Here is a 17633-nt window from a genome sequence, read left to right as displayed (position 1 = left end):
CCATCCTATATTCCTGTGCGGCGTGTTAACAAACAGCTCGCTGGGTGCCACCTCCACAGGGACATCATTCATCCTGTGAGGTGACAGCAAACCAAACCTACTGATGAGGCTGGCAGAGGTGACAGAGGCCCTGCATTTAAATCTCGGATGAGGCAGGAGTTGAACAATGACAGGTGGCCTTTTTTCTCCTTTCCTGTGGCATTCCACATGAGCAGCAGCAGCGACAGCGACTGGCACAGCTATTCAGCAGGCAGGAGTGAGCTCCTAGTGTAAAGTATCGAAATGACTCTACTCATCCTTCCCCTCCTTTTTAAAGGAAAATAAACTAAAAAAACAGACTTCATTTACTAGAGAGAGCAACATCTTCTGGGCTGCACAAGGGGAAAGAACTTTGCCCCTTGGGATACAAGCAGCACCAGCCAGAGAACATCTCAACACACACCAGAAACACTCAAGTGTCCACGTGCTCTCAAGAGCATCTGTGTGTCTGTCCTCAAGACAGACGCTCTTTCCATCTCCATGAAGCCCATAGAGGAGCTCAGGTAAGGAGTAGTCACATCCATCGTTAGGAGTGGTCATTAAAAGCCCTTAAAAACTCCCCGAAAAGTACTTGGGCAAACCTGAGCACCCTTAGGGCAGCCTCTGCTTCCCGCTGTCTCCCCTGCCATGGCAAAAGGCTACTTCCAGCTAATTGTTCTCCCAAAGCTGCAATTAATCACTGCTGCGCAGCACAGAAGCACGGATCGCGGCTGCATTACAGCACCAGGCTCCCCCCGCTTCCACGCCGGGACCTGACGCAATCTGACGGAGGAACCGCGTGAAACTGCTGAGACAGCAACTGCGGTGCCTCGCACGCAGCTCTACGGCAGGATTCTCATCTACGGGTGTCAGCAAAAGCGCAGTCAGACGGCACAAGGACAAGACTAATACCTTTCTCCTCCCCCCAGCTCCTTTTGTACTTCATGGGGATGATTACGGAAAAGAGAGGAAAAGTATCGAAGGTGTATGTCACAATTACAGATTTTAATCACACAATATCAGGCTGCTCCCTCACCTAATTCATTAGCAGGGGTTTTTTAGCAGAGAGTGGCTCTGCTTAGCTCCCTTCCACCTCTTGGGGCTTAACAGAAATATACTTCCAGTAAAATCTTAACAGGAAGGGGAAAGCCTAGAATAGCTAATCCTCTGGTAAATCAGTGGACTAAAGGACAACTATACCTAAGCACAAGGGGAGGAAAAAAATGGCATTCATTTCGGCCATTCAGAACATAAAATATGCAGTTTTGGTTTATACAGCGAGTCCTTCCTCTCTTCCACTGTTGCCCACAGCAGTGTAGCTTGTAACAAGCAGCTGTTAGTGGGGCAGGCAGGTCTGGGCACCCACCGCTGCTGTGGGACACCTGCCCTGAACAAACGAGCAGCCTCTAAAATGCATCTTCAAATTCTCCCCTGGCATCGGGGAAAATACCAGAGAACTCTTTTGAGAGAAGACGGCAGCCCAAGGCAGCGAAGGTTTGCAGCCCCAAGAACTATTTCTTTCCTGGTGTCCCGAGGACCCTGGTGACCATCCCCGTTCCGCTCCCGCGCTCACAAGCTCGTTGCCGCGCGTCTCTCCAAGCTCCGTACCAGCCACCGGCGAAACGGGCACAGCAGAGACCGCTGTCAGCTCCTGTCGGAGGAGAACATCTCAGCAAGGTACTCAAGGGCACAGATTTAGGTCAGACAAATGTGCTTGCACAGTGTAGATACTAAAGGGAACTCAGAGCAGAGCGCAGAGTTCAAATCCAGTTCAAACTCAGAAAAAAGGAAAGAAAACACACAACCAATTTTCTGACCTCTTGTATGTACACAGAACAAATGTCACCTGATTGAGACAGGCTTGTGTTCCAGCCTTGACAACGGCACGCTTCTCAATTGTTCCAGAAATGCAGCAAAAGCCTCACGTAGCAAGAGCAGCTTGACGGCAGCAGCCAGCAGCACACAAACCCTGCCCATCTCCCCGTCCTCAGCCCGCGCTGGACACCTGTCTGCCAGCCAGGACTTGCAGTTTGGGGCTCTCCAGCAGGACAGGCCACACAGACTAACACAGTCAATGGCATTTCAGCAAGGGGGTCCTTTAATACAGTTGCTTCTGCCTTATTTAAACACTTTTTTTTTTTCCAGTGCACTCTAACAACACAAAATCAAAGGCAAGACTGAGGCAGTACCCCCTCCCTCGCACCAGTGGACACATTTCTCTCAACACATGATTCCACCAAACATTTACCCTGAAGACCCTCCCAGCGCTCTCCCCACGCGTGCTGGTCTGAAGCCTGCGGACTTCTCACACCGGTGTGCCCTTGGGCAAAGGCGGCAGCGGGTTCTTCCCGGACTCTTTGCTTGCCTCCGCACCCTCTGCTTTCAGCCACTCCATCTTCTGCTTATGTTGCTGCACGGCATCAGCTACCCGGGCATCGATCATGGCCTCTGTGAGAACGCCGTCCTCCGATGCATACGCTGCAGCCTGGAGGGGCAAAGGCAGAAGAGACCTACGTTAGTGATGCAATTTCTAAGAGCAGGGAAGATCTGAGCGTGGCCCCTCTCTTTTGTTTTCTTCTCCGTGCATGTTTGCCCCCACACGCCCTAGCACAACATCCGGCCTTGTTCTCAGTCCATGATGGCACCCAGAGCAATCTGACACTAGGGTGAACATGGGCAACGTGGCAACTCCAAAATTATGTCAAATGTGCATTAATTTTGCTTTCCTCACGTGTTCTGCTAGGAATCTCCCCTGCATCACTGCTGTGCTGTGTCAGCTGCCACCCCATTCTCACCTGCGCTCCCATCTCTCCAATTCAGCTTGGTAAATTTACACTCAGTCCTGTTGCTACTTTGACAAGCAGTACAAATCTGATCATAGTTCCTCGAAGAGAGGGCTAAAAACTATGGACATCCTTGCCAAACAGCCCACAACATCTCCAGTGGCAGTTTAGGGGAAACAGGACTGTGCGTCGCTTCTCTTCAGCTGCAGCAAAAGGATTCACTTGGGTCCAAACAGGCGGGACAGGTGCGCTGATGGACATTTTGGAGGCGACAACACGAGCAGCCGTACCCTCCGAGGAAGGGAAAGATGCTCACGCTGTTGGCTGTACGACCCATCTCCAAGGTAACAACACAACCCCAAGCTACCGGTTTCTAAATCTGGTTATTCCCTACACGAGTGCTCCCGCGAGCGACTCCGTCCTGTGGTTCCTTGTACAGCGCTCTTGTCACCAGGAGCTGCTATTTTAAAATGAAGTGCTTTCCTGGGATGCGCGTTCTGTGCCTCCACAGGATCGAAATGACGCCTTCCCTTCCTCCTTGCCACTGCATAGACCATAAATTCCGCTGTGGAAACTCCTGCGAAGCTGTGCAGTTCACGCTCTGTTGATTTTCTCAATGACTTTCTATTTATAGAAAGCCTCGGGCCCTGGCTGTCAGGAAAGCAAATGGGAGAAGCAGCTGTCCCTTCTGGGAGTAGCTTGCACACACACAAAAATGGTCCTGAGCCTCATTTACATTCATACCTCTGCCTTCTGCATGGACACATTTTAACCCGTTTTCTCCAGTGCAACTTTTCATTTTCTATAACTCGAATCCAAATATGAAATAATCTACAAACTCAGTATTTGAGGGGAAGCAGAGGGATAGAGCACAGATGATGAGTCCAGCCCAGATGACCTCATGTTTCATTTCAGCCAAGAAGTGTGGTTTGTTTTAACTTGGCCAAATTAATCTGTATCCTTTGTATCACATCTATAATGAAAACAGCCTGCTCAAAAAACCCCCAAAACACAAGCACACACACTCCACCCTGCTTACTTATAATGTCCTTCAGCCCAGACCACTATAGAAACATTAAATTCTCCCCATAACTTGCTCAGGCAGATTTTTTTTAAAAATTTTTTTAAATATAAACAAGCTTCAGGGAGCAAAAAGGCATTTATGTCAGTGGCACAAAAGGCAAGGAAATGACAGGCAGCTCATGTCTATTGTTAACACTGGGACATACAACTCCTGGAATTCTCTTCAAGTGTCGCCACGCCAAAACAATTTTCCAGAGGTTAGGGCTGGCATAGCGAAAGGTTGCTTTTTTGACAGTTTATCTAAAGCATGACAATGGGTTTAAGTACAGGGTGCAGAAGTGGGAAGTCTGCACATTAGTATAAACAGATCTGAAGGGAATTTTTTTAAGTGAGTAAATGTATCTAATCCATGCTATATTCATAAAGGATTAGATATGGGGAATGGAAGGCAAGAGGACAAAAGGGAATGCTCGGTCTCCTGCAGAAGAGATTAAAATGGATTTCTAGCATGCAGACTGTTAGCTGTGCCAGACAGCAATATTCTTCCCAGCGCTAGAGGTTACACTCTCTGCTTTTCTGCATCTTATTTTTTCTGTTTGGTAAATTCAGGACAAACTGAGCTAGACCGAATCAACAGTGAACTACAACTTCATGTAAATGACAGTCAATCAACTGCAAACCCAGCTTAGAGTAGAATTAAGCCTACGAAAGCTGCAGCTATTGCTCAGGCTCCTAGTTTAACTGAGGTGTTTATGTTAAAAGCAATATTGGCAGAGCATTCCAAGAACATCTTCATGGGACATGACTGTGAGGCCACGGGACTGCAGAGCGGCCAGATGCTGCTGTTCTGCGTTCCTATGATGGTTTCTCCTGCTGCTTCAGAACTTCACTCTTCTCCAAACCATCTCAGGTTCAGTCCTGGCCATGAGAGATGACCCCAAGCAAACTAAGTAGAGCTGATGAGGATCCTGGCAGCTCAAATCTCCACCAAGTCCATGATAAATACCTTCCTGTGCTCCTGACCTCCAGCACGGATTCAGGAGTGCAAGCAGGAGCAGCAATGCAGCATCTCGAATCAAAAGTTCAGTCATACAGGAGTTTAAAAGACCAACAGTTCAAGAGTTAAGTCTTATCTGTAGTACATAATCACCCTACAGCTGTTGCATCCAGCTGTGGAAAGTCTGATAAGCATTTCTTGAGCCAGTTACACTGGTTCATACAGCCCCTATCCCCTGAGATGTGCCAGGACATCCGTGTAGCTGTGCAGTTAACTTGTCTTACCCAACTATTTTTAGTTCTGATCAGCTCCCTGACCCAGTTCACAGCACAGGCACACAAAGAGCTGTACCAGCGCAGGGGAAAAGATCGCAGAACAGCAGGAATATGAGGCAGGACTAACTCTGCCAGAGATGCCCGTCAAACTGCAGCTGTAATCCTTCCCTGGTAGGAGAGAACACGGTACCAGCTACAAAGCCAAGACAAGATTTGAGACTCCAACATCAAACACTCAAACCTTCCAGAAAGGGAAAACGAACCAAGAAGCCCCGTGACAAAAGCCCAGCTTACCTGCCAGGCCACAGCAAGCTGAGAGATCTCTCGGCCAGACATGCCCTCTGTCAGCCTGGCAATCTCCGAGCACTTCTTCCCATAGTCAAACTGCGCCAGCTTCAAACGTCTAAAAATCAGGAGAACACAGATTAGTTCACATGTAGCCACAGGACAGGAGGGTGAGGGAGTCAGAGGTAGGCTTTGTAAAGATCAACACTTACAATGAAATCAAAGATCAGATTGGATCAATCTCTGTAGAAAGATCCAGCCTGAGCACAGAAGTTGTTCTGCTGGGCCCAAAAAGCCTGATTTTGTGGCACAAAGAAACATACAGACCTGGATTAAGACCAAAAAAGTGCAAGACTGCACAGCACACAAAGAAACGAGTCATTGGTCTGACTTGTCTCGGTTAAGCCAAGCAAAGATGAGTGCTTGGATATGAGGAGTTCCAACAGCGTTCCTACTTGCCTTATTGCTTCCAGTGCAGTAACTGATCTCGCATCTCTCCAACTCTTATGTGTACTACTTGTTTAAAGTGGGTTTATAGGTACAGTGTGATGGAATATACAGAAAAGGAGATGAAGAAAAACAATAAAAGAAAGAGAATCCTATAGAGTGGGAGCGTTCTGCAGGGATACTCACTGTTTACCCTCTGTGGCTGGCTTCAGCACATGCTTATCAAAATACATCCTGACGAGCCGCTCCCGTTCTTCCAGCTGGGGCAGATCGAAGTTCACCATTTCGTCTATTCGGTCGTTGATGGCCCAATCAAACTGCTCAGGCTGGTTGCTTGCTAAAACAAGCATAAACCTGGAAGTATGAAACAAGAGAGGGAAGACTGAAAAACCCATAAAAATAAAAATCAATGAGCCAGTCTGAACACTGAGAACTGCCACAGCCAGTATCAAAGACTCATCCTGCCCTAAGAATGAGGAGAATGGACCACTGCCGGGCCTGCGGATGGGAAGGTCATTCTTCAGCAGCTGGTAAATGTTGACTTGTTTCCTTCAAGAAACTCTGACAACATTCCTGCTACTGTGTCTAACGTGTGCAGAGAGAGAGGCATTCACAGCAGGTACCAGAAATCAAGGTTGGTTTGTTTGACCAAGCTTTGCTCCACGGTACAGATGTGCCACCTTCCAGGTCCTGCTCTCTCCTGCTGCATTTTGAAGCCAGGAACCCTTCCTTTTGCTTTGTAATGATGCTTCTTCCCTATGCCAATTCCACTTTAAGGCTTTAATTAATGTTACCAGTTTAATAGTGCATTATAATTTGAAATGGGCTTTTAACCACAGCTATTGGAATATTGACATTCTTGCAGTCTGTTTAAATCCTAGTCCGCAGGGGGCTGTGTTCTTTGCTGTCATTTCTGAAGATAACTTCACCAACCCAAGAGCCACGCAGGCACGAAACTGCTCCTTTTTCTGCCAACCAGGACCTTCCCCAAACCCTTGCAGAAATATAAGCTTATAAAAGGACTGACATGCAACGTGGTATTCAGGCCTTGCCCATTCCTGTCATGAAAATGATAAAAATGAGCAAGAGCAAGATATGCAAGCAGTCAGCTAACCAGCAAGAGGAAGTTCTTTGGGAAGTTTAAGCCGGGAATTCACAATACTTAAGTTCCACTGGTAAATTCACTGGTAAAGTGATAGTACTCCTCAGGGTCCCACCAAACCAGCCAGATTTACATGCACTATTAGACTTATTCGAGTGAACTCGTATTGCCCACAGCAGCAATAAGGCTGCTCAGAAGTGAAAAGCCGTGCATGAATCACAAAGACGTGTTCAGTCTCCCAGAATGGCTCACAGTTTAAATTAGGGTTGAATTCCACGTCTGACAAGATGACAGCCCAAGGGTTTTGAGCGCGGGGAGAGCACCCACCAGCACGCAACCAGCACGCCCTGAGCACTGCTAAGGCAATTTAACATCAGGGGAAACTGAAATACCACTCGTTTCAGGAAAGAATTTCCCTACAGTGCTGGAAGGGAGTCACACACAGTATGGATGACATATGAGAGGGACTGCTCACCACTACAGGCCCTGTGCACGGTGAGTGCTGTCCCGAAAGGCAGTTCGGGATCCCTTTTGCCAAAGAAACACCCTTTTTACAAGCACTGATCTCTACCTTGTGTACAGCCCTTCTGAATTCTAATTTCTACGTCAAAGGAAAAGATAAAGTAGGAGCACGTGACATTCAGCATATAAACTAAAAGGGGCTATTCTACGCAGATTTTTTCATGTCCTTAGTAAGACAGATCATACATTTCCAAACCACAGACTCTTTAAAGACTTTCCTCAATCCAGTGAAATATCAACTGCTGTAAGGGCTGAAAACTGGATACCTACTTGTTGCTGTGCTGCCCTGTTCTGTGCAGGAATGCATTTAAAGTCGCTCTGAGATCTTCACTGATTTTCTCCTGTAAAGATGAAATCCAAAGGAAGATCAACTGTTTGGGGACCTAAGACAGGTCACAGTTTTAAACAGCATTATTGACAAAGTGAGTTCTGTTGTTGTCAAGCATTTGCATTACAGTAGAATCCAAAGCGCTGTAATATCTTAGAAAGAAGCTTCAACGTTTATACCCAGGAAAAGGGTTAGGAATCAAAGCTTGCAGCAGAGAGATTAAATATTCACCCAGTCACTCAGGGATTCTCTTGACTTCAAACCCAAGGCTCCCACCAGTGGCCCAGGTGGCTTTCCCTGCTGAACACTATTTTAACTGGGAAGCTCTATAAGATATTTACAGGAAAATAAGCGACAGTAATGAATTCACATACACATTCCAAGTAATCTTCTAGGGAGAGCTCTTTAAATAGACCATTTGGGTTCAAACAGCAGGTCTAGAGTCAGTGTACAATACGGTGACTTATGAGGTGAGTAGTAAGGTGCCTGCTGGTTTTAATCTTTTGCCTGTTGAAGGCAGCTAATCAGGTTAAATGAGACAGCTGTTGGCTGACTAACCCTGCAGCACAGACAGATAACAGACACAGATAAAGCACTTACTGTTGCCCTCTTCCGCAGAAACGCGTCCGCTTCATCCACAAACAGCAAGAGGCTGTAAAAGGAAAGCACTACACAGTAACAGGACACAGGTAAGTGAGGCTCAAACGGCTCAAGAACTCTCCTGTCCCACTACCAGGCACCCGTAACTCTGGCCAGCCGTGGGCCCCAAGGATCACACAAGCAAACTCATTCCTTAAGGCAACGTTTCTCAGCTAAGCTGCAGCAACATGGCCCATTCCAACACTTAAGAAAGAGGCATCAGATTAAGACACCTCAGGCCATAAATCTGACCCCAGGCCTCTGGAGTTTTGTTTCTTGCTGTTCAGAAGCAACTCTAGGGCATGCCACCTCAACCTCCTCTGGTTTTTAGACACAGATGGGAGTTTTCACGGTTTGGCAATGGGCTCGTTCCCAGCAGTGCTGGTGTGTTACTGCCAAGTTGATGTAAATCTTTGAAATTTAGACCTGGTTCCCCAAGTACTTGTGAGAGTGTTTATTTTAACATCCCCTCCTATTTACAGAAATGTGTGCACAGGTACGAGACAGGTACACAAGCACACAAGAAATCTTGGTGACAACAGCATCTTCCTGCCATTTTTCTTCCTTATACCATTCTGAAAACCTGAAACCAGAGTCCTTCCCTGCAACTTGCTTTGTTATTTTGTTGGGTTTTTCCTTTCCAAACCGCACTAGCAATAATATAATGGTTTTACTACCTGTGGAGAAGTGAATGAATAAAGTTAATGAATAATTCACAAAAATAAATTCCCTTATAACCCAAGGGTAGTGCTCTTCCCAAGAGACAAAGCGTATGAGGATGTTTATCAATAACAGAACTGAGTTGCTCGTAAAGCCGTCACAGCTTGTATTACCTTCTTGTCTGGCTTCAAACCCAGCTTTCTTTCAAAGGATTTCAGGGCCTATTAACATCTTCTACTCAACTCCAGTTTTTCTGAAAATATTCTCAGCTACAGAGAAGTGTCTTTTATCACAACAGCTTTCTGCTAATAAAGGCAACACAGTACTAACTGTGTTGGATATCTAGAATAAAATCTGCTTAAATACTTGAATGTTACTGGAGCTTGGAATATTGATGTATGGACATACGTAACCTTTGATCACAACTTTCATAAAATGGCTATCTGAAGTGTATGGAGTTCAAAAGCACAGAAGATTTTACCAGGACAGAGAATAAACTCAGACCCAGGCAGTGCTGTGAAAGAAAATTCTGCAGTGGAAGCACTAAGCTGTCTTCATCCAGCTGAGTGTCCTCATATCTCTTCCACCTTCTGAACTACATCGTTGCAGCGAGTTTCTTTGAGCAAGAAACCAAACAGAGGATTCTGAGGCAGCTCTACTCACCCTCTCCTACTGGTGTTTGCCCAGTCGAAGAGTTTGTGCATGGCAGTAACTCCTTCCCGCCCCATAGGGGCAACGTCGCCACCGGTCATGATGGCATAATCCATGCCAGAGTGCACAGCTAATTTCTGGAAAAAAAAAAAACAAAAACAAAAAACAAAACAAGAAGGTTAAGTGGTCTCTTTCGCTGCAAGTCCATGGAAGACTAGGAGGGAAATAAAAGTAGTTTAGGCCTATCAGCACGCTTGTTTGCAGAGGGTAATAATTTTTTAGTCACTTAGAGGCAGCTTTTAGCATTGCTCTGAATGGGAACGAAAGATAGAAGATCAGTCTTATGACAATGCACAAAATTTTAATGCTTGAAGACACTGCCAAGAATACTTAGACCTTCATCTTTAACTTGTGTATTGTTTATTTCCTCCATTGTTTTCTTCATGCTTTAGTTCATCACTTCCTCTGTGCAGCAGAACAAGATTCTATTCTCTACTAGATGCCTAACTAATACAACTCAAACAAAATTTTATTCACTAAAAAAAAAAAAGACTGGAATCAAATGGTCAGTGAACCCAATGAGTATTCAGACAAAATAACAGGATTTTCTTTTTAGTGCATCGATAGTGAGAAAAAAATTCAACTTGTATTGGCATGTGAAATCTGCCACTGTTCAACAAGTATATGAAACCTCAGTGGGCAAGCACTGAAGAGCAAGTCAAAAATCAAATCCTGACTCAAATCCATTCAAAAGCCATCCTGGCAGCACATAAGCGCAGTAAAAGCAGACCTATCTCTGCTCTGGGAGTGGTAAGCAACAGCAGGACAGACCCTATTTAGACAAGTGCATGAGATGAAGAGAGGTGGCAGCGAGACAGAGGCTGCTGTTGCGATTTCACAAGTCATGGTTGCCAAGTGCCTTTTCCAGACAGAATGGCTCTTCTGCCTACGCTGTGTGCTAGAATCCAAGTGACTGTACTAATTCTAGAATCCAAGTGATTCTACTAATTCGGAGTTGAAGCAGGCTGGATGCCCCTTCCTCCCTTCCCAGAGACACAAGAACACAAAGTTCACGCAATACTACACAACAGGTTTCAGACCAGAGCGGGTGCTCAGCCCCTCAAGTTTGCAGAGCACCCGCGACGTGCAGGTTGGCAGAACCTCGTCGGGTTTTACCTTGGCAAAGAGTGTCTTTCCAGTGCCGGGGGGACCGTACATGAGAATATTCCTGTATAGGCTTTTATTCTTTTTTGTATTTCGTGTCGCTATGGCAATGTCTCTCACACGCGCCTCTAACTGCGGCTGCAAGAAAAGGGTTAAAGTTACGGAACAGAAAGTACCAAAGACTTGCATCTATCAGCTTCACAGATCAGTACCAGCAAGAAGGCAGCTCCTACACTCTCAAGCTTTTAAGCCTTAACTTCAGCTGCTTATCACTTCAGACCAGGGTCATTTCCCCTTCCGTGCCAGGATTTACTCAATTTAAAGTTCTGTCCACTCGGCTACACCACCTTCACAAGAAAATCAGCAGTGCGAAAGCTATTCCTGCAGGAACTAAGATTTCCGACTGCTTTACACAGAGGGAAAAAAGGTTAACAGAGTGCTTAATGCCTGTCACACTGAACACAAGAGCTTATTTAGGTCTCAGTGCCCCGAGGGTGCTGTTTGCAGAATTACTGGAATTACAGCTTTTGAAGTGAGTGTAAACAAACAGCCTTTCTTATTTAGACTCCAAAGTCATCCTTCACAGACCAAGAGAGCAAAACAGAGTACTCACGCTGAGAACAACTCCTTCAAGGGCATCCTGAGCCTTGCTGGTAAGACGCTTACCAACCTACAGAGGACAAATTAAATTATTGAGATGTAGAAATTAGCCAGAGTTTTGACAACTCACTCGGACAAAAAAGTCATATAAAATGACAACGCGCTCAGCCCACCTATGCCATCTCTTAATAGTATAATATATTTATTTGTAGACCCATCAACAGCTCCTTGCGTGACGCGAGAGCTGCAAAAGGAGCTTTGCATCCTCACGGCTGAGTGCAACACAAAAACAAAGCTGAATTTTACCTTGATGGGATGCTTCAGCGCCTCCAGCACAGTAATGCGCGAGGTTTCTCTCACCAGGGAAGGTTTGCCCAAACGTGCTTCTATGTATCGCCCCGCTACCGCCGTGGCATTCTTGGCAGAGTAAACACCCACTGCCAACAGGGTTAGACCTGCCACCTGCAAAGAAAAGGGAAGAATTACAAAAAAAACACTTGGCAAGGCAACGTTATTGTGTGTAGCAAAAAGCTTTTGAGCAGAATCTTCGGGGTTGCATGGATGGGAAAAGGCTGGAAAAAAGCAAACCTTACAGTAGGCAGGAAGAGCTGAAAATCCACAGCTAATTTAGAGGAACCCTAAAATAACTGGCTAATTCTTGCCTCACAGTCATTTTCCAAAGCAACAAAAAAATATGAGTTCCGGCTGTGTTATCTCCTTTCCAAAAATAAATGTATTTTTTTTTCTTTAAGCTAAATGTCCCAAATTCACAAGATAAGAGCTCATCAGAAGCAAAAATGACCATAACGCAGGAAGCTGGTATCCGGGTCAAGAGAATATGCAGCTAAAAGCACTAATCTGCAGAAGGCTCTGAATACTGCACGTATTCCAGGTACAGCCTGCAGATTCCAAAAGGATCCACTAAAAGCACATCTTGTTCTCCCCAGTGCACTCAAAGCGTCTTTTGTATCAGCCTCTATGTATAAAACCAGAGGGTGGAGCAGATGGCAGTGACTGACTTAAAGCAAAATGTCCATTTTAACAAGCCATGCTACTAAAAATATATTTTCACTGGGAAGTTTTGTTGCAAGTAGTGCACTGAGAAACAACGTTATGCCCATTAGAAGCCTCTGCCACGCTCTTTTGTCCTGTGAAAAGACATTGCCCTAGCTTTTAATCAACTTATTTAGCACACATAACAGTTCTCTAAGTACCCTTTAGGCTACACCAAAATTAGATATAAAGTTTTGAGATAAGCAAGCAGCAAAGCACATTTCAGATCATGTTCTGCAAGGTCTTGAAAGTCTGGAGAACAGGAGACAGACTTTTCTGGAAGATATCGATATATGTCACAATCTTACCGTGGCTGTAACTTTGTCCCAGTCTGTTACAAAAGCGCGGAATCCTTCCCCGAAGAGCATCCCAGCTGTCCTGTGGTAAGCAAGCAGCAAGGCAAGCAGGAGAAGAGAAAGGAATTACAAAGACTGAATTGAAACAATTTACAAGACAACTTTGTAACTATCATCTTCAGAACCAGTCAAAGCTAATTGAGGGCTCACCTGGGAACTGAAACATGAACAAGCATGGAAAATACATTTATAATCATCTGATGTCTACACCTGATCTGGGACTAAATCCAGAAAAGCATTTGGCATTAAAATGATATCAATTTCTTTCTTTAATACATTAATGGTGCTGAACTGCAATAAAAGGTATTTAATTCTAAGGCTTTTAAAATTCAAAATCTCAAAGGATCTAAAATTAACAAATTACAAATCGAAGTGCCTGTCCCTCTGCAGACAGACTGCTTTATACCTTTATGGCACATGTTCAGAAACTGAAAGAACTCTCAGAGTTTTCAGAGTAAATGAGTCTCAATCTTAGTAATAAGGTTTGAAATAACCCATTAGAAAAACTGTATAAAATTCACAACTATATAAATAGCCTCCTTGGCTGACGTTCACATCACAATGTAGCATGACAAATGAAAGAGAGGATTCTCTTTAGTATGATTCCTGTTGTTCAGAGCACAAGATACAAATGGACTTTTGATGTTCCTCAGAGTTTAGAGGAACAAACAGCAAAGTTTCCTACATGATGGCAGAAATCTGCAAAAGTCAACCCATGCCCTTCTGGCTTGCACATACTTGAGGGACTCTAATACTGTCTGGCGATGCTCAGCAGCTTTTAAGCGGATCTGCTCCCGAATAATGTCTGCGTTCTCCCGCTCAGCCTTGGCACGGGCTCTCGCCTCTGCCTCCACGCGCAGCATCTCGTTCTTATGCCGCAGCTCCATCTCTCGCTCCACGGTAGCTTGAAAAGAAAAAAGGACAGAAGAGAACAATCTTTTGGGCTGGCTTAATCCCAGGCAGCAAGCAGGTAAAAGAAATGTGTTGCTTCATCCTGGCTTCACAACAGCTGATTGGGGTCCCATAGCAGGAGGCTTCAAGATCTTACTAGGTGACACACATTCAACCATTCCTCCCAGGAGAGATTTTGTTTCTCTTCCCTCCTCAAAACTGGTTCTATTTTAGATTATCCCAGTATAAAATCAGAATTTCAGCCGCTATATCAGGAGACACTGATAGTTCATTGGGAAACCCACTTATAAGCAATTGGTAGTTCTAGCACTGCTGGGATTTACCCGCTACTTGCCAATATGACATTAACACATCAGTCTAATGGAGCATCCAACAATACGGACAAGGAGTCAAAGATCAGTAAGGAGAATTCATCTGTCACTAGCTAAGCAAAATTGAGCAGCTTACCACGTCTCATGGCCTCCTGCTTCTGTACAGATTCCTCTTGCTTCCGCAGATTCTCTTCATTAGCAAGTTGCTACAGGCAGAGGTGACAGCAGAAAGTGCGTTAAAATTATAAGAACTTGGTCAAGTAGGTATTTGTATAAGCTTAAGTACTACAAATGTGTTCAAGAAGCTAGTGCTTAGGCTGAAATGCATTCTTCCTCTCCCCATCTCCCAGATTTGTACTCTCAATCCCACGCTCCCAGTGGCTTTGTCCTCATTCCTGACCTTTGATTTGCCTGGCCAGCGCTGCCGATGCCAAAAGCAAATTGTACAGATGAAAGTGACAGTGCCCGGCACCAGCTGTCTGGCCAGAGCCCGGTTCCAATCACCGCTTTGACTTCAGAAAGCTCCTACACAGCTCCCAGCTGGGTTAGAGAAGCAAGGTACTGTACCTGCTGTCGCATCTGTTCATCATAGCGCTGCCTTGCCAACTTGTCCTGGTACTGGGCTCGCTTCAAAAAAAATAAAAGATTAGGCAATGAATGGGTTGTTGCCATTTCCATGAAGAACACAAACAAGGTCTCCCATCACTTGGATTCCCCCTCGTTTCCTTACTGCTTGATGCTGTTTTGTTTCTTCACTGAGTGTTTTTCGTCTCTCTTCTGCTTGTACCCGTATCTGCTCATTCTTCAGCTGTTCTATGGCAGCTTCATACTCCTATAAAGGTAAAAAGATAATCGTCACAATGAGCTCGGTAAGTCATCCTATAGAGCAATTCTAGAGACAATTACATTCTAAGAAAACTATTTGTAATCAGAGTGGTACCCAGAAAAGCTGACCAATGACACAAGGAAGGCAAAATGTGATCATAAAACACGATCGTAAGAAAGATCATCATTAGCCATTTCAGAATTTACTACAATTTATTTTTAAAAACCCCAACAAACCAACACTCAAACAATTCGCAAATTCCTTTAGAAAAGAAAGAGAAATCTGTCCTCCACCCAACTACTTTAGAGTTCCCTGCAGAAAACTATTGTAATTCCCTAAAAATGGTAGTTATGTTCTACGAGATATGGTAGTGATATTCTACAAAACCACTCACGACATGAAAGTGATAAACAAGGCCACAAAATATGTCCAAGAACAGTCAAAATCAGCTTGCACTTCATCTTTCAGAATTACTTTTTTCTGTTTTAAAAGGCAAATAACTATGATTCTCTGAAGTTGAACAGCAACAAGAAAAACTTAACACCCTCTGCAGACTGCTAGAAAATGAGACTTTGACTTACACCCCCCACAAAGCTGCCAGTTGCCTCAGGTGGGCTGGCTGTACAACAAATTTTAAGTTCCAACATACCTTCAGTTTTGCTTGCTGCTCCAGCTGCAAGGTCTGCTCTTGCATCTGGGCAAGACTAAGAGCATCTTTCGCGTGGCCTGAAATGAACAGCGGGCAGAGGTTATCGACAGCACAAAGGTCTCTTCTCAAGTAAGAAACCGCTCCGTCTATTCCATCCAACCTGGCGCTGAGACTGTCCAGTGCACTGCTCTGAAGTGGCACATTCAACGCGCTTGGAAACGTTCTCAGCTCATGCATAATCTGAAGTCAACAGGGGGTTCTGGTTGATGGCAAATTGAATGTGAGCCACCAGTGGCCCTGGCAGCCAAGAGGGCCCCGTGTCCTTGGTGCATCCAGCACAGCACGGCCAGCCGGGCAGGGAGGGGATTGTCCCGCTCTGCTCTGGCCTCACCTGGAGCACGGTGTGCAGGGCTGGGGACACAGGATAAAAAGGATATAAAGCTACTGGAGAAGGTGCAAAGGAAGCCACGAAGTTGGTGAAGGGTTTGGAGCTGTATGAGGAGCGGCTGAAGTCACTGGGTTTGTTCAGCCTGGAGGAAGCTGAGGGGAGATCTGAGGGAATGGCAGATGTGCCAGGGTTGGACATGAGGAAAAGGTTCTTCACCCAGAGGGTGCTGAAGCCCCGGAACAGGCTCCCCAGGGGGGTGTCACAGCCCCAAGCCTGACAGCGTTCAAGAAGAGACTGGACAACACCCTCAGACACGTAGTGTGAATTTGGGGGTTGTCATATGCGAGGACAGGAGCCAGACTCTCTGATCCTTGTGGGTCCCGTCCAACTCAGGCCATTCTACGATCCTATGAGCTGAGAAGGCGCTCCAGCACCTTTCTCCCCTTTCCCGGAGCCTGGAGAAGCCGTTCAGAGAAGCCAACGACCCCAGTGCCCTGCAGGGCGCAGCGGCCCCGGCCGAGCGCTGCGAGAGCCCGAGGCTGCCCCGGCCCTGCGGACACGCACGCTCCGCAGAAAGCGAGACCCGGCAGGCCGCGAGGTACCGCCCAACGGCCGCGCACCCCCGGCCCCTCACGCACGGGACGCGTCCAGCTCCCGCGCCGCCTTGGCCGCCCGCTCCAGGCCCGTGGGGTCGAAGTTGCTCCATTTGTCCTTGGGCGGTTGACGGTCCCCGGCGCCGCCGCCGCCTCCGCCTCCGCCTCCCGGAGCCGGCGGGAGGGATAGACCGGCCGCTCCCGGCGCCGCGTCCCCGCCGCCCCCCGGGGCCGCCCCGCGGTTCAGCCCGAACAGCCACGACATGACGGCGCCCGGCGGCACGCGGAGGACGCGCCGCTCCCCGCGCGCCTGCGCGACGGCGGAGGGCGCGGCTTCTGATTGGTCCAGAGCGCCGGTCGCACGGGGGACGTCACCCGCGGGGCGCCCCGCCCCCCGTCGCGCGCTGACAAGGAGCGTCTCCTGATTGGCGGGCTCGGGCAGGGAGCGGGATTCGATTGGCTGCGGGGGAGAGTGGGCGGGAGCGCTGGGCTGCGGACGGGGAGCGGAGAGGGACAAACTGGGGCGGAGGCGTTTCTCCCTAGCAACGGGAGTGGGGCGGCGTTGCTAAGGGGAGCGCAGGGTAAAATTAATAATTAATAAAAACGAATAACAGATCTCTGTGCCTACGCTTGACACCAAGGTGTATTTCACTTGCAGATCTACTCCTAATCACACTGCTTGTAACGTGGAAGACAAACTGGAAGCAGATGAGAGGAAAAATAAAGGAAATAGCTATTAAAAAAAAATTTAAAGCCTGAAATGGTGTAAAATGTAGAATACAGTCTAGGTCACCTTCAGGATGCAGAAGCCAGACAGTAGCAGTCAGTTAGGTGTCTTTTTTAATTTAAATGTTCCTGTTTCTTCCCAAATGCACACTCAAGTATCTCAAAGAGTTCCTGCAGAATGCTTGATTTTTCTATGAAACTTTTTTTTTAGCTGCTGGTGACCTAGCAGATTCATTGCTCGTTCTAAAAATCAGTACTGGCTCTGCTGTGGGATTCCATAATGTCGCACACTTAAATTTTGGAAAAGCAATACAGTGGCAAATCA

At 46.5% G+C, this 17633-nt stretch overlaps 1 protein-coding gene across 1 annotated transcript; it reads right to left on the bottom strand.

Annotated features, from left to right (window-relative positions):
• Positions 1-2086: 2086 nt before the first annotated feature.
• ATAD3A (ATPase family AAA domain containing 3A) lies at positions 2087-16901 on the bottom strand. Its single transcript, XM_065649893.1, has 16 exons — positions 16628-16901; positions 15602-15678; positions 14857-14958; positions 14694-14753; positions 14263-14332; positions 13642-13807; positions 12856-12925; positions 11801-11956; positions 11508-11564; positions 10907-11032; positions 9743-9867; positions 8381-8432; positions 7723-7793; positions 6015-6182; positions 5391-5499; positions 2087-2503 (listed from the first exon to the last, which is right to left on the bottom strand). The coding sequence occupies exons 1-16, from the start codon at positions 16845-16847 to the stop codon at positions 2324-2326; spliced, it is 1809 nt and encodes a 602-aa protein (XP_065505965.1). The 5' UTR covers positions 16848-16901; the 3' UTR covers positions 2087-2323.
• Positions 16902-17633: the final 732 nt, after the last annotated feature.

The sequence above is a fragment of the Caloenas nicobarica genome, chromosome 22 (genome assembly GCF_036013445.1).
Source record: "Caloenas nicobarica isolate bCalNic1 chromosome 22, bCalNic1.hap1, whole genome shotgun sequence".
Lineage (NCBI taxonomy): Eukaryota > Metazoa > Chordata > Aves > Columbiformes > Columbidae > Caloenas > Caloenas nicobarica.
This window is presented reverse-complemented; position numbering and strand designations above follow the sequence as displayed.

What these genes read in the sequence shown, in the direction of transcription:
- ATAD3A (XM_065649893.1), bottom strand. Translation starts at nt 16,847, where the DNA reads ATGTCGTGGCTGTTCGGGCTGAACCGCGGGGCGGCCCCGGGGGGCGGC. An exon ending in ACAGTATTAGAGTCCCTCAA is followed by an intron (nt 12,926 to 13,641) that starts GTATGTGCAAGC and finishes TGCTTACCACAG; the next exon opens with GACAGCTGGGATGCTCTTCG. An exon ending in GCAAACACCAGTAGGAGAGG is followed by an intron (nt 8,433 to 9,742) that starts GTGAGTAGAGCT and finishes TTCCTTTTACAG; the next exon opens with CCTCTTGCTGTTTGTGGATG.